At 35.9% G+C, this 15,910-nt stretch overlaps 1 protein-coding gene across 3 annotated transcripts in view; it reads right to left on the bottom strand.

The window, feature by feature from the left end:
• The window catches only part of Klf8 (Kruppel like factor 8), a 203,579-nt gene that overhangs the window by 53,906 nt on the left and 133,763 nt on the right, over positions 1–15,910 (bottom strand). For all 3 annotated transcript variants that reach the window (XM_010610114.2, XM_010610112.2, XM_010610113.2), the window contains exon 2: positions 10,351–10,424. In XM_010610114.2, coding sequence (XP_010608416.1) covers positions 10,351–10,422 — 72 coding nt within the window. In that variant the 5' untranslated portion in view covers positions 10,423–10,424. The remainder of the gene's footprint in view (positions 1–10,350; positions 10,425–15,910) is intronic.

The following is a 15,910-nucleotide window of genomic DNA, read 5'->3' as shown; positions in this document are numbered from 1 at the left end:
CCCCAAATATAAAGACCCGATCCAAAAATGGGCATCCGAAATGAACAGACATTTCTCATACAAAGAAGTGAAAGCAGCAAGAAAATATATGAAAAAATGTTCCACATCACTGGTCATTCGAGAGATGCAGATGAAAACAACACTGAGATTCCACCTCACCCCACAAAGAATGGCTGCTATCAAGAAATCACACAATAACAAATGTTGGCGGGGTTGTGGGGAGAAAGGAACCCTCCTCCATTGTTGGTGGGAGTGCAGACTAGTGCAACCACTATGGAAATCAATATGGAGATACCTCAAAGAGCTTGGACTGGAGGTTCCATTTGACCCAGCCATCCCTCTGTTGGGTATCTTTCCAAGAGAACTAAAAGAATCATATCACAGAGAAGTATGTGCACCCATGTTTATAGCGGCACAGTTTGTAATAGCTAAATCTTGGAAACAACCTATTTGCCCATCCGTTGGAAACTGGATAAAGAAGTTGTGGTTTTTCTATAAAATGGAATATTACTCAGCCATAAAGAATGAGAAAATAGATTCATTCATAGGAAAATGGATACATATTGAAGATATACTCCTAAGTGAAATAAATAAGTCACACATGTGTAAATACCAAATAGTTTCCCTGGTGTGAATAATCTGCAACAATGCATAAGATTCTAATAAGATTACTGACATTTAGAAATGGGAAGAAAGGAGCTAAAGGCATAGGGAAGGTGGGATGGGTAGGGGAAGAGTAAAAAGGGAAAAGAAAAAAATGTGAGAGAATGAAAAGATGAAAATAAAGTGTTTGTAGATGGGGAGGGGAGGAGGGGGTGAGGAGAGGGCAGAGGTAAGGGGGAAAAATGAGAATCAAGACTTGTCATGTAGAGGTACAAGATCCCAACAATGAATGTAACTGTAATGTATCCCTAAAATGTACCAATAAACTCAATTAAAGCTGAAAAAAAAAAGAAAAATATCTTTGGTGGAAAGTTATGGACTTTGAAACTTTGTGGACTTCTAGAGAGCTATGTGGTGATTTTTTGGCCATTTGAATAGCTTAAACTTTATTTGAACTTTTTCTTTCTGTTAGTAAGTTAGAAACTCCCCTTTGGGAGTTAACTTTAGAATTAACCACCTTGTAATTAGACTGCCTTGCCTTCCAAGAAGTCAGGCAAAGGCAACCTGCAGGTACTGTTTTGTCTTACACATGGAAAAATAACAGTAACTTCCATTTGTATTTTTATATGCTAACTAGATTAAAAAGGGGGATTTTGGTTAGCCTTTCTCTTCCTTCATGTGCACATAGGAAACAGATAAAAGTGTCTTTAATAACATGTGAATTATGGCTGCTAGGAAATGAACATAAGTTTAATCTGTAAATTTCAAATACTTAGTAAATTTAAAATGGACCTTAAAGGAGTAGCCTTGTCTTGCTACTAATGAAGGTTGCCTAGGTGACCAGATAAGAGAAATTTCTGGAGGTTTCTCTACCTTAGGGCCCAGGGAAGATTCTCTCCAAGACATTTATTTGACTGTACCTATCTCTACAGCTGATCTCTTTTACAGGCAAAAACATTGTTCTAATTTGACTATTAACCTATTTCCTCTCTCCCTTTCAAAGAACTAGAAAGCAGATGTTAAATCTCTTGATTATTGGTTTTGCTAGCAAAACTTCCTTTTTATACATGACCGTTATAACTGGAATCAATTATAATGTGGTTTAGAAGTATCTACAAGGGTAAGAACAGGAATTTCCTGGAAACATAAGATCTCAGTGGGTAAAAGGGTAGAGAGTCCAGTCTTATTTTATCTTTTGTGTCTCTCTCAATTTGGCAGCCACCCACCCTCAAGTGAAATCAGCTTTCGGTAATTCTCAAGGGCATAGAAATCAAGTAGAGAAGATACGGATGCCTTTCTCTCTCTTAGATTTCTTCTAGAAAACTCAATGTCAAAATCATGTCAATTGCCTACAACCAAAATAGAATACAGAATAAAGTATTGATTATGATGTTTGGCAAATAAAATCATACTGTAAGAAAAAGAGAAAGTGGTCAAAATTGCCTCATGTTCAGACCTTCTTTGCATTAAAAAGTAATTCTTTCTTGTGTTCAAATTCTAAATGTAAGCCACAGGAAAAACCAGACAACTAGCCCTTAAGGCATTCAGTACTACTAAGCCTGAGGATACTCCTTGCCCTTTAGAATGTGTGAAGAAGGTTTCCAAGGCAACGTTAATCAAAGCCTTGACTACCAGTTGCTGAGGGTAGAGTTTCTAGGATAGCCATGAAAAAAATCTCTATGAGGCTATATTTATCCTTAACTCAGTTGTTTAGGCCCCTCAAAGACAATATTCCTTATATGAAATAAATGGCAAGTATGAGACTACTTGAGCTTATATGCCTTTACCTCTCAGTGATCTAAGACAAATAAACAAAGGAGATATAGAAGAGTTTTTTAGAAAATCCTAATAAGTATATTGAGGTCTTTAGAGGACTTACTGAGACCTATGCACTAGATTAGAAAGATGTAATGTTACTTTGAAATCAAACATTGACTTCTAGTGAGAGACAAATAGTATTACAAGCTGGTATTACATTTAAAGACAAATATTATCTTAATTTTAGAAGATCAGGAGACAGACAGACAGGGAAACAGCCAGTTCCTACTAGAGACTAAGCAGTCCCTATACAAAGCACACACTGTCTTTCTAACCAGACAGGAAAATAGAACAGAAGACTTTTAGACATATATTCTTAAAGTTCTAAGAAAGATGAGAACTAAGCCAATTAATTATTTTGAATAGTCAACTATTTATTAGGGAAAAGATAAGCTCCTGATATGATAAAAGAAAATACTATATTCTCCCATCAGGCTTGTAAAACTGTCATGTGTCCTCTCAGAAAAGCTCTCTGGCCAAGGTGCACATGCTCTGCTAAATTTTCTAACAGATAGTGCTTATAAGGTTTCTAGACCTAGAGAACAAATTTACAACCTTGAAGTAAAATATTTAGCCCTTATCATATCTAAGGAAACCTGTAGACTGGGGGAAGAAAGAATAAAACCAATTATTTCCCTCCCACAGTGCAAGACTAAAACAGCTTACCAGATTCCTAAGAATTCCTAGGCTTTTATTGCCTTTGGATAGCAGAATATAATGACATTGCATGACTCCTCTATCAGTTTATAAGGAAACCCAAAAGACAGATACCCATGCTTTAACTTGGCAACCTGATTAATAGTTTAATGTTCTATCTCACTGTCTTTCAAAAGGCTAAAAAAATCAGCCATTCAGGTTGTTTGATTATTGCTTTAATTTTCTACTTGGTAATGCAGCTAGACTCTTCCATAGGTCTTGTCTCTGGAGATGTTTTGCTAAAGATTAGATTCACTCTGAAAAAGCTCTTGTTTTAATTGAGATAGTTAAGATTTAGTTCTTGTGCCATACTGAGAGTCAATGTACTATTCTTTCTCTATTGCCCTGTCCCTACACATAATGCAGTTTTTAACAGTGTTTGGTTCAAGGCAATTCTCTCATCTGTCTGCTGGATTTCAGGACCAAGCTTCCAGAATGGTAAATTACCTCTCTTAGGAACCCTTCCAGATTAAAGATGACCTTCACTTATCTCTGGACCATATTTAAAAACTGGTCTAGATTTAATCTTAAATTTTTGAAAATAAATATATAAGTTTTAGTCAAAGTATATCTGCCTTTTAGTCCTTAGGCAAAGTTAGAGATTAACTCTTCTTACTTCTCCCTTCAAAAATGATGCTAACTGGTTTTTATAACAAAAGACAAACTGATTGATTTTTAAAACACAGGTAAGTTCACTGATAAAACAAAACATTCTTAGGAAATTTTATGAGTTTTACAACAGTTTTAACTAAAAATAGATGTTGACAAATGGAAACAGCCACAGTCCGAAGAGGACTGCCTCTCTTGTCATGATTTTTCTCCAAGAAATCTTGCCATGCCAGCCACTATTATCAGAGATATGCTGAGACTCTTTTAAAATAGGCCTATATTTAAGTATGGTCCAAGGTTCACAGGCAAAATTTTAAAAAACTGTCATAAGTAGACATCTACAACAGGACATATTAAAACCCTGACAGACCTTTTCCCCCATTGTTTAACATACATAGTTGGCTCCAAGTGGTGCCATCAAGTCTCTTTCTACAGCCGACATGGCCTATACACCCAGTCCTAAAAAATAGTTAAAGTTAACTTTTAACAATCTGTCCCTCAAGAGGAAATAATTATATGTGAGTATCAAAACAACAACTTTGGTATTGGCTGTGACTATTCAACAACTGTGGCTATTAAAGCAGCAATAAGAAGCCTATATAGCTAGATATTCCAATCAGACAAACCATCAGCCTAGGGCCTGTCTTTAAATATATTTTTGCTTTCACAAGTGTAAAGTTTTTTTCTCTTCTGAATCTTATTATGAGATCTCTGTTAATTAACCTACAAAAGTTCTGATTAGACTTATTTATAGTTACAGACCTAAAAACTATAAAAAGGTTATTATTAATTTAACTTGACCAAATATATCTGAGTACTCTGGTTAATAAACAAATTGTCTTATATGTGTTTGTCTGTCCAATTTGTTACAATATGCACAGCTATTTTTTGTTAGAGCACATTTTTTCTTTTATTTATTTATTGCCCTTTTCGATTTTTAAAAAGATGTTTGCCTATAACTTAAATTGTCTTATAGATATGTGTCATTAGAGGTAAAGATATGCTACCCAGATGGCTAGCTGATCAAGACGATGTCAAGACTGGTTGTACAAATATAATACATATTGTTGTCTGTGTATAATAACTCAGGAATCTTTCATTGGTCAAAAATAATATATTAATTGTTAATGATCTGGTTCTCATAGATCATCTAAGAGTTTGTTAACATAATTAAATGGGGACCCGTGGGCTTAGGAAAACTATTGGACAGGACTGCCCTTGGTGAATAAGAGTGCAGCTGCCTGGAAATCTTTCTCCAGCCTTTGTTCACAAAGAGGCCCCAAATAATTTCCATAGCCTTATGGAAAATACACCCCCAATGAACATTGCTAAACGTATTATTGTGATGTTTACATTGGTGATCTCCAAAAGGCTGTTTTCTGTGAAAAAATAATAAGGTCTTATTAAACAATGTTCTTTATACAAAACTAAAGGGACAAAGAGTTTCACATAACTGTGACACTCATTATTGCTAATTTCATGGAAAAATAAATATATTCATAACTTCTGGGTATACAGGTCTTCTAAGATATTGTTTATGGTTATAACCTTTTGACTCGGGTATCTGACTTTTTCTTGCACTCCAGCTACTTGTGATAGGAGGTACATGTCAAGCCAGCATGAGATCACTGGTTAAATAATAGTTTTTATATAAGTTATATGTGTCACCACTCTTAGATGCTCAGTCATCGAATAGTCCAAATGATGTCATACACTAAAATTAGAGGCTAGACATTATAAACTTCTAAGTTACATTTGTAGGCCAATATGTATGTTCTCTTTTGACAGCATCCTATTAAACAGTAACAAATTAAATGAGAGTTTCCTTTGTGTCATTTATTGTCTTGTGGTCAGGAGGTGTTTGACTAAAAGACTACTCAATACTAAGATGGATATTTAACTCTTTTGCAAAGATAATGTCATCATAATTGTCATGCTAAAATTCTGTGTGGCTCTTGATCTCATTTCACTATATAATATATAACTGTTATCTGTTAACAGTCTACAGGGATTCAATGTCTAAAATACCATAGTGGATTTTTTTAAAAAAATTCAGTCCTCTAACTGTACTTTATATTTCAAAGTTGCTTAATTTCCAAATGAAATTATAATAATTAAGCTTATTGCTTCCTTTACAATAATATCACTGATCTTCTCTTCTGGGTATTTAACAACTAAAGCCTAGAGACCAGAACTAGAAAGATAACTTGGCTAAGAGGACAGCCAACATCCTGGCTCTTAAAGATCAATGAATGAAGGCTGGGGATGTAGCTCAGTGGCACAGTGCCTGCCCTGTAAACACCAGGTCCTGAGTTAGATCTCTGGTACCAGAAAAAAAAAATGAATGACATGAGGGATTCGAGACATCAGGGAATCTTTTCCACAGGATCCTACATCTTTGGTGAGTCACCCAACTTCCTGAACAGGGAGATTGCTGGCTGTCAGACAAAATCAGCAAAAGGAGAGTCACCAAGAGGGAAGAGTCTCCCATGTTTTCACTGAAAGCAACATAATCAAGCAAGGTTATGACCTATCCTGATAACTGACACTGACAGAATTGCTGAGTGGCTCTATACGTGGTTCCAAAGGAATGACTGAGGAGACTTAACTGACCTTGACAGACAGCAAAAAGTGAATTTAATTGATACAAATGTCACTTTAACTTGGTTATAAATACCGAATAAAAAAGTACAATTAAAAATATTAAGTCAAGACCATAATAATAAAGCTAAATATAAAAAGGAACTCCAATCACTGACCCCTTCTGGCAATTTCTAACTACACTGGTAAAGTACAAAATGTATAAGAGCTAAACAGAAGTTTTAAAAAGTTTTAGTTAAATTGTCCTTCAAATTGTCTCTATCTTCTTACAGGTATAACTAGAGAGACTTATAACAAAATATGAGACTTACAGATAACCTCCATCAGTAAAAGAGCCTAAGAGCCAAGAGGTGACAATCACTATTTCAGTTTCTAACCATGGCTTTCCCTAATCTGACTGTTCATGCTAGGGCTCATACTTATACGACATATGCTCCAATTTCTTTAAAAATTTGTTTATTTTTGCCTAGAGGTTCCCAAACCCCAAGCAGTCTTACAGAATGGAATCAGTGACAAATGTGCTAGACACCTTTTACTAGAATCCAATAGATCAACCTTGTAAAGAAAGTTATAACTGCTAAACTACAATATAATTTCTCTCTGAGGCCCATTAAATTAGCTCTCCGAAGGGAGCCCATAACTGTTGTCTCTCCCATATTGACCTTTCTTAGCTCAAAGCCATTAGATGATAAAAATTATGCCCTTTCTCCCCTAACCACAGTCAGGTATAATTCATCAGAAGGGGGTATATTAATTTTTTTGGTACTAGGGATCTAACTTGGGACTTTGCACTTGCAAGGCAGGTGGTGGAACTACTGAGCTAAATCCCTGGTTTGAGGGGGAAATAATGCAGACCACTTATTAGCTGGAAATTATAAGGCAGTTAGACAATTCTGGGCCCTAAGCATTGAAAACAACTGAGGCACATTCACTGAAGGTTAACATTATAAAGAAAAAGAAATTATTATGCCCACCTACTCCCCTAGGGATGAATAACACTGATTGATATTCTAAATAGACATCAATCACCTTAATTGGGGACCAAACCATCCCTAGCTAGCACATTGCTTTTGGGAAATCTATGTATGCTTCCTAGGTAACTAGATTCCCCATTTGATCTTCATTTAATTAATATTAGCTGGGCAAGTATACTTGTAATCTTGTTTGATCATGATTTTGGTCCACCTGAGAGAGTACCCTGCTAGATAAAATGGCCCTGACCCCACACCCTAAATGGCTTCCCAGCAGATAATAAATCAATCCAGAGAAACAAAGACCCAACTTTCCTGCCACAAAGCTCTCCCACTTCTAGTCCTGCCCACTGGGAAATTTAAATTTGCCAAGAGATTTAAACCTCACCTCTGGCTGCAGCCAGAGATCTACCTCCACTATGCACCCCCATGACCGCTTGCCCAGATAGAACCTCACCCAGCCAGTCCCTGCCCCACTGCTCTCGCCACTGTCTGAGACAGCCCCAGTACCTCATCCTCTAGACCCCATCTCCCTAATAAAAGCCTCCTTTCAGGTGTTCTTGTCCCCAGCTCAATTCCCATCCTCTCACCATCTCATGCTCACCTTGTGATTTTTCAATGTATCTTACAGTTTTGTCCCACTTTGTACCTGCCTCACCTCTTGGCTTTGCCCCATAAAAGAGGCAAGGTGGGTGGGCAAGCCACTTCTTTCTGGTCCTCATTCTGTCTCTCTTGGACACAAGCTATCTTTCTCTCAATAATTTTTTTCTACTTTTAGCCTCCGTTGTTCCTAAAATTCATTCTTTGTTTTCACAGAACATGAACTCACATTTTGGAATATCTAGCACATTGGAAGTTACAATATTTTCATTATTAGGATTATTTGGTGCCCTATATCAGTGAGATAGCAATTCAGAGAAGGGTGAGCTTTATGTGTGTCCTGAGAAAGATAGCCACTCACCTACCAATCCTAACTTGTGATATTAACAAATTACAAAACAAAATAAACCAGGAAGCTTTTTCACTGTGGAATGATGCCAATATTGAGTGGTTGTAGAACACAAACTCCCCTGAGACATAACCAGTGTTCTGTGGCCATGTACTATACCCACCCTAACTTTAGTAAATGCAGAAATCCTAGAAATAGTAAGAAATGAAAAAACTCACTTAGATTATCTGCTGTAAATAATTTTTCTACACATAAATAATTACAAAGTGAATTCAGCTTCTGGAAACTTGGTACACGTCAATAATATATGGGAAAACATTTCTAGAATTATACATGTACTTAAGTACACTCAGAGATTACAAAACCAAGTAGCTATGTATGCTTGATAACATGTCATTGACTATTTCTACTACACATACAATAGATTTTTGTGTAATACTCACTACGTAAACTCGGCTTCTTCTTGATGTAGACTATGACTATGCTCCAGCAAACAGTACACCTTTTGCAACAGCTAGCAAGTTTTACTGTGTAAATAGTTTCTAAGTGGAAACAACTATACATAAGTTAAACAAGACATCAAATTGATTTTAATATCATTAAAACATTAGAAAAGAGTCTTATTAATTGTACACATGCAATTTAAATTCAATTATACATCATGGGTCAAATACTTAGTGACCAAAAACAATTAAAATACAGAATGACTCCCAACTGTAAATGAGATATTTTATCTGTAAATATGTAAAAGAACAGGTAAGTGCTATATATATAAAGCTGGATACTCAAATTTATAAGCATTTTAAGGATTTTCTGGGGAAATTTGGCTATTTTTGTGTTTCACTAAAGACTGAACAAGGCAACACTTTAATATCCAGCATAGATTTATTTGCTCTGTAAGCCAAATAATCTGTTTTAAATGCTTGTTCATATTGCTCAAACCAGTTCCTTTCAAATAAAATGGGAATACTTGAGAATAGCAATGATTAATTTTATGTTACAATTCAGCTCAGCTACAGTGCTAGATATGTGGTTAAAATTATTCTGGATATTTCTCTCTCCCTCCCTCTCTGTTTCTTTTTTAATTTTTTCTCCCTCACTCTTTTGATCCATCATCCTGCTTCCCTCCCCTACCCTCTGTGTGTCTGTTTGTGGGGTTTATTCCTGGGTACTTTTGGGAGAGATGAGACTAACATTTAAATCACTGGACTTTAAGTAAAGAATTGTAATTTCATAATATGTACGATCTTCAAACAATAGGTTAAAGGGTTTTTTTTAGTTTAGTTTTGCTTTTGTTTTGTTGTTGTTATTGTTGTTTGTGTTTTGTTTTTTTTTTTTTTGTACTGGGGATCAAACTTGGGAACTTGTACTTGCAAATCAGGCAGGACCTTGTGCTTGCAAGGCGGGCAGCAGCACTTCTGTGCTAAATCCCCAGTCCTGGTTAAAGTTTTTAATAAAATTAAGCCTGACATATTAGTGCAAGAAAGAATTCTACTAGTATTCTACTTTTTGGAGTAAAACTGCTGCTGCTCCTGAGTGTCCAGTGTGCTGGACCACTTCATCAGATTTTGGACTTGGCATGCTTCCCTAATCAAGTAACCCAATTTTATAAAATCTCTCTCTATGTGTATCTATAGATAGATAGATAGAGATATATATTTGATAGCTATATATACATATAGAAAAATAGATATAGTCATGTGTACATATGCATCTCAGCTGTTTCCCCTGGAGAATCCAAATAATAAATACACTGTTCAACAAATTTATTGTGGAGATTAAATAAGACAATGCATTAAATAAGACAATCTTTATAGTACCTGAAGTATGGAATATTGCTAGATAAATAGCTGTTGCTGTCTTCCAACAGTCTAATATTGTCTCTATACCCTTGATCCTAGAGGCTATTTCTTTTAGGCCAGATTTACTCTCTAGTTGAATTTGAAAATCAGGCACTCAGATACTTCCTGGTTATCTAATTTCCTTCATCCATTCTCAATCCTAAAATACATCAGTAAAAAATAAGCTTTATCTCTGCAATAATTTCCAAGTACACAACACTATTATACTTCAATATTTGTACCTCATTTTCTGACAACTGACCTGTTTGAAAGCTTCCATTGAGCAAGCTTCTGCATTAAATTGGACCTCTAAGTTGTTTAAGAGTTGATCCATATCTGGAAGAGATAAAAGGGAAACATAACTTTCAGAACAATGTCTAACCGATTGAGTTCATAAGTCTTTCACTTATGCTTGGTTACACCTAGGTGTGCTCTATCAGCATAGTTTTACAGGACGTACTAGATGCAGAGAAATCACTGAAATAATCTGATTTATTCTATCCATTAAAATGGCCCTAATTTGTGTAGCCATTTCCTCAAGACTGTGCATGCAGGTGGGTCTGTTCTTTCTAACCTCTTTAGACATCCCCACATCCATAGGCATATCAACATAGCTACATGGTTTCCAGAATCCTTCCTTTTCTCTCTAGTTCTTGCCCTAAGAATGTCTAAACATCTGTATGGCTATTTAACCCAGTAAACATGCTTACACTTTGGATCCAAGCCTCTCCAGAGAAGCATTTCATCTGTCTCTCTTAAATCTACAAGCCAGATGAACTTCATAAAAAGTCCTACTCTCTTCTTTAGATATCTGTTCCTTTTATAAAAGTGGGGATTTGGTAGCCTCATTAAACTGCCTTGTGCCATCATAATCATTCTCTATGTCTAGAAATGTTTCATAGTCTAGAAACACTTATGAAGTTTTCCGATTTAGTTAGATTCCCTTTAATCTATTTACATTCTAATATGTCTAGACAGGAAAATATAGGATAAAGAATCCAAACTCACACTTGGTTAAAACTTGATTTCTCTGATTTCTGATTATGCTAATTTTCCACCAGTCAGTTACAGTCAGTTCCCACACCAATGACCTGGTTGCATTTCAAAAGATAGTCAGACTGCAGATCTTACTTATTTGGTAGTCAATTGCATTTACCCATAGAAGTATTAATTTTAAAGATCATATCACAATAACCATTTTAGATATAATGCGGTTAATGTACTATGAATGCACAATCAGAAAGTGTTTTAAATCATATTATAGAAACATGAAAAAATGAACACCAACATGATTCTTTCATTCCTTGAACATCTGGAACTAAAAACATTCTTTATTAAAGAACAGCGACACAAAACACTTCCATGTAAAATAAGAGGAAAACTTCTGAGACACTTTGAGAGTTTCCAGAATTTTGACATTTTAAGTATTATATCTCCCATTTAATTCCAAATTCATTACTTTTCTTTGTCTTGATTCAGGTATAAATAGATCTGTTTTAACATTTGTCTATTCACTCACCAAACATGTATTGCATACTCATTATGTTTCAGAGGTTTTACTAGGTACATTCCTATGAGTTTGAGCTCTGAGCCAACTAAATGTGGAATCAGCAAAATGTATCAGATAACACCGATTTGAATTTTATATTAGTAATATTATCTTTCATATCACTGATATATGATACCTGGCACTCACAACTTCAGGGAGGATATGTTTAATTTGGATTATAATTTTAAGTGATTCAGTCCATGATCACTTGGCTCCAAGGCAAAAATATGACAGAAGGGCATGAGGGAGCAAAGCTATTTTGTTCATGGCAACCAGTAAGCAGAGCCAGAGAAGAGTGCCAGAGAAACGGGAAAGAGACCAGACACAGACCCCAATGTCAGGCCTCCATGACCCTCTAGAAATGTGTTGCACCAATTCCCCAGGCAAATCCCAATATTAATCAAGTTGACACTCCCCCCTAACTGCCACATCTCAAAACTTGTTAACTTCATACTCAAACATATCTGCTTAAAGCATAATCAATCTTCAAATAGAGATAATAGCAAGTTCATAATTCTGTCCATTATAATACAACTAAACCATTTATAGCTGGAAACACAATTCATTCCACCTAAATGTCAACAGTTCCAAGACTTTTTAAATGCCTAAGTCCAAGTTTCCTTTGAGACTCAACTCAAACTCTTAGCTGTGCACATCTATAAAAATCAAAACAGGTCACTTAATCCCAAGGTGCAGTGGCACTGGGTAAATATTCCCATTTCAAAAAGGAGGAATAGGGGGATAGAAAACAATCATATCAGACCAAAGCAAGACCAAATGAAATCCATAACAGGAAACATTAAGTTCAGTAGCTCTATATCCATCTTCTGGAGCACACAATTGATAAAGTGTGACTTCCAAAAGGGTTAGGCAGACACCCCCCCCAACTCTATGGCTTTATCATTAAAGACCATATAGCTTCTCTTTTGGTCTACTTCCATTCATGGACTACATATTTCTTCAGCATCAATCCACCATCTCAACTTCCTAAGGTCTCCACGGCACCTTCTGCTTCATTCTCAAGGCTTCACACATTGCACTCTCAGGGATTCCTTGCCTAGACTACCAGGTCTTCTTTTGAAATCTGAGTGGAAGCCTGTGTGACCCTACAATGCTTGCATTCTGCCAACTCGTAAACCAGCATCACATGGACAATACCAAGGTCTGCTGAGTGTGCAGTACCTAGAACTCCTTGGACCTTGCCAGCAGTTGTCTCTAAGTTTCTGGATGGCTGAGCAGAGTGAAATGAATTCTAATGAACAAATTCCTTATGAGGGTTTTCTTGAGCAAGTGTCACAGGTACTCTTCTCTCAAATGAAAAGTTTAGACTTTTACACTCTTGATCCTAAAATGGGTGAGCTTGTACTGATTTCTGAGACGACCTCAAAGCATCTTTTTTTCTTATCCTTGTAGAAAGTACTTGGTATCATCTTATAGGTGCTAATCACCTCAGCACTCACACCACTTTTGGTCCCAAATTTACGTACGGTTTCTTCTGGGCTAACATTTAATACTTTCAAATTTTTATGATCTGCCTTTTGCCTCCAATTTTAACTATGAATCTTGCTAAAGGTAGCAAGAAGTGCACATGCCATAAACTAAACTTTGGACTGTCTTGAGATTTCCTCTGCTGGATAAATTAATCCACCATTCTTAATCTCAGTCTCTTGGATTCTTAAGAAATAATATGCAAAATATAGAAACATTTTTCTGCCAGGGTAGAACATATATTATCACTAGTTTAACTGCTAGTCCTTGTTCCCTACTGAAACGTCTTGAACCTGGTCTTTATTTTTGTATTCCTATCAGCATTCTGGTCTGCCGAACTTTAACCAGAATTACCCATCATACTCTGTTTACAGCATTCTAGAACTTTTCTAGCCTGCAACTCCAAACCTTTCCAAATTCCTCCTTCAAAGAATTTCAAGAATTTCACCTAATCCTCTGCACACTACTAAGGCTTCTATAGAGCCTTTCAGGCATGCAGTAACAGAGAAAGAAATATAGCACTGAATAAGAACAGTAGAGGCAGAAAAGCATTAAACTCTGATTTCCAATAGAATTTAAACTCCTTGTGATAGAAGCTCCTGCTGACAAAAAAAGAGCAAGGAAATATAATTTCTTAAGTATGAGAATTGGTAAAAAATGGGAAATAATGAAGGAAAATTCAAGATGCTGCGTATGAGAGAGCCCTGAGATATAAATTAACTAAGAAGTGAGAAGTTGCAGAGAGGATAGATAAAAATGTTTTCTGACTCCTAGCATAAGAAAGTAAGATGTGATGGTAGAAAAACAATGTTAGGTGGGAAAAAATTTGTAACAGTTGCTCCTCAGACAAAGGACTCTTATCTAGAATATATAAAGAACTCAAAAATATCAGTCCCCCCAAATATAAAGATCCAATTCAAAAATGGGCATCTGAAATGAACAGACATTTCTCAGACAAAGAAGTAAAAGCAGCAAGTAAATATATGAAAGAATGTTCCACATCACTAGTCATTCGAGAGATGCAGATGAAAACAACTCTGAGATTTCACCTCACCCAACAAAGAATGGCTGCTATCAAGAAAGCAAACAATAAGTGTTGATGGGGTTGAGGGGAGAAAGGAACCCTTCTCCATTGTTGGTGGGAGTGAAGACTGGTGCAACCACTATGGAAATCAATTAGGAAATACCTCAAAGACCTGGGACTAGAGGTTCCATTTGACCCAGCCATCCCTCTGCTGGGTATCTTTCCAAAAGAACTAAAAGAATCATATCACAGTGATATATGTTTGTAGCGGCACAGTTTGTAATAGCTAAAACTTGGAAACTGCCCATTTGCCCATCCGTTGGAGACTGGATAAAGAAGATGTGTTTTTTCTATAAAATGGAATACTTCTCAGCCCTAAAGAATGATAAATTAGAGTCATTCATAGGACAATGGATACATATTGAGGATATACTCCTAAGTGAAGTAAATAAGTCACACATGTGTAAATACCGAATAGTTTCTCAGGTGTGAAAAACTATAATGGTACATAAGATCCTAATGAGATAATTGACAACGTTAAATGGGAAGAAAAGGGCTACAGGAGTAGGGCAAGTGGGAAGGGTAGGCAAAAGAAATAAGGGAAAAGAAAAAAATATGAGAAAAAGAAAAAATGGAAATGTAGTGTTTGTAAATGGGGAGGAGAGGAGAGGGTGAAGGGAGGGGAGGGATAAGGGGAAAAATGAGAATCAAGACCTGTCATGTAAAGGTACAGGATCCCAATGATGAATGTAACTCTACTGCATACCTAAAATGTACCAATAAACTCAATGAGAGAGAAAAAAGAAAAAGAAAAAGAATGTTAGGTTAGATAACTCCAGTGTAGTCCACAAGGGGGCACCAAAAAGTTAGCAGAACTTGCTTGATTGATGCCAAAAAAATGTACAGAAGAGTGTAAAGAGAATTCTGTTTGCCCTCTGTATTCAAAGCACCTTAAATTAGGTGTCATTATGTCTAGCCAGGACATTTTACAAAAGCTATCTTCTGTCTGTTCTTCTTCAATGCCTATGAAGAGAAGGCAGAGGAAGCAGAGTGATGTTGAACAACCATTTAGCCTTCATGAATCTGTTTCTTTACCTGTGAAGAAAGGGAAAACATTCCATTGTTTTTAAAAAGTCAATCTGAGGATTCCATGTATATACATGGAAATGCACTCGAATTCTCAGCATATGAAAAGTTATCAATTAAAAGTTATTATCATAATCACCATGATTATTATTAGAGCAGTGCTAAGCACTGAAACCAGGGCATCACGCATGCTATAAACACTCTCTCTGTAGCAACCACAGTCATCATTTTTTTTGATGGCTGGAATCTTGAGATCTGATTCAGAAGAATATTTGCTGAGTGATATTGCTTTGCAATATTTTCTGTGTATGTTTTCTCATTGGAAAAATAAAAATAACAGTACCAGCTTATAGAGTTACTGTGAGGATTTAATAAGTTAATATGTGTTCAAGTGTTTATAACAGCATGTGGTACAAAAAAGTATTGTCTCCCTCACAATCAGACAGGTTTCCCAATATTTTCCTAATCTTGTTCCTTTTTATATCTCTATGTTTTTATAGAGTATCTCCTATATACTATGTCCTAATTTTCAATGAATGAATGAATGCACTATAATGGGAATGAGGATGATTAAAGCCACATTCAAAAGCTTTAAGAGCAATAATAAAATAACCTGAAAAATACTTCTTGCTCTACCCATTTCACAAATACTTTAGTCCATATATATATATATAT

This window comes from Fukomys damarensis, unplaced genomic scaffold (assembly GCF_012274545.1).
Source record: "Fukomys damarensis isolate Sample0158 unplaced genomic scaffold, DMR_v1.0_HiC HiC_scaffold_39, whole genome shotgun sequence".
In the NCBI taxonomy this organism is placed as follows: Eukaryota; Metazoa; Chordata; class Mammalia; order Rodentia; family Bathyergidae; genus Fukomys; species Fukomys damarensis.
This window is presented reverse-complemented; position numbering and strand designations above follow the sequence as displayed.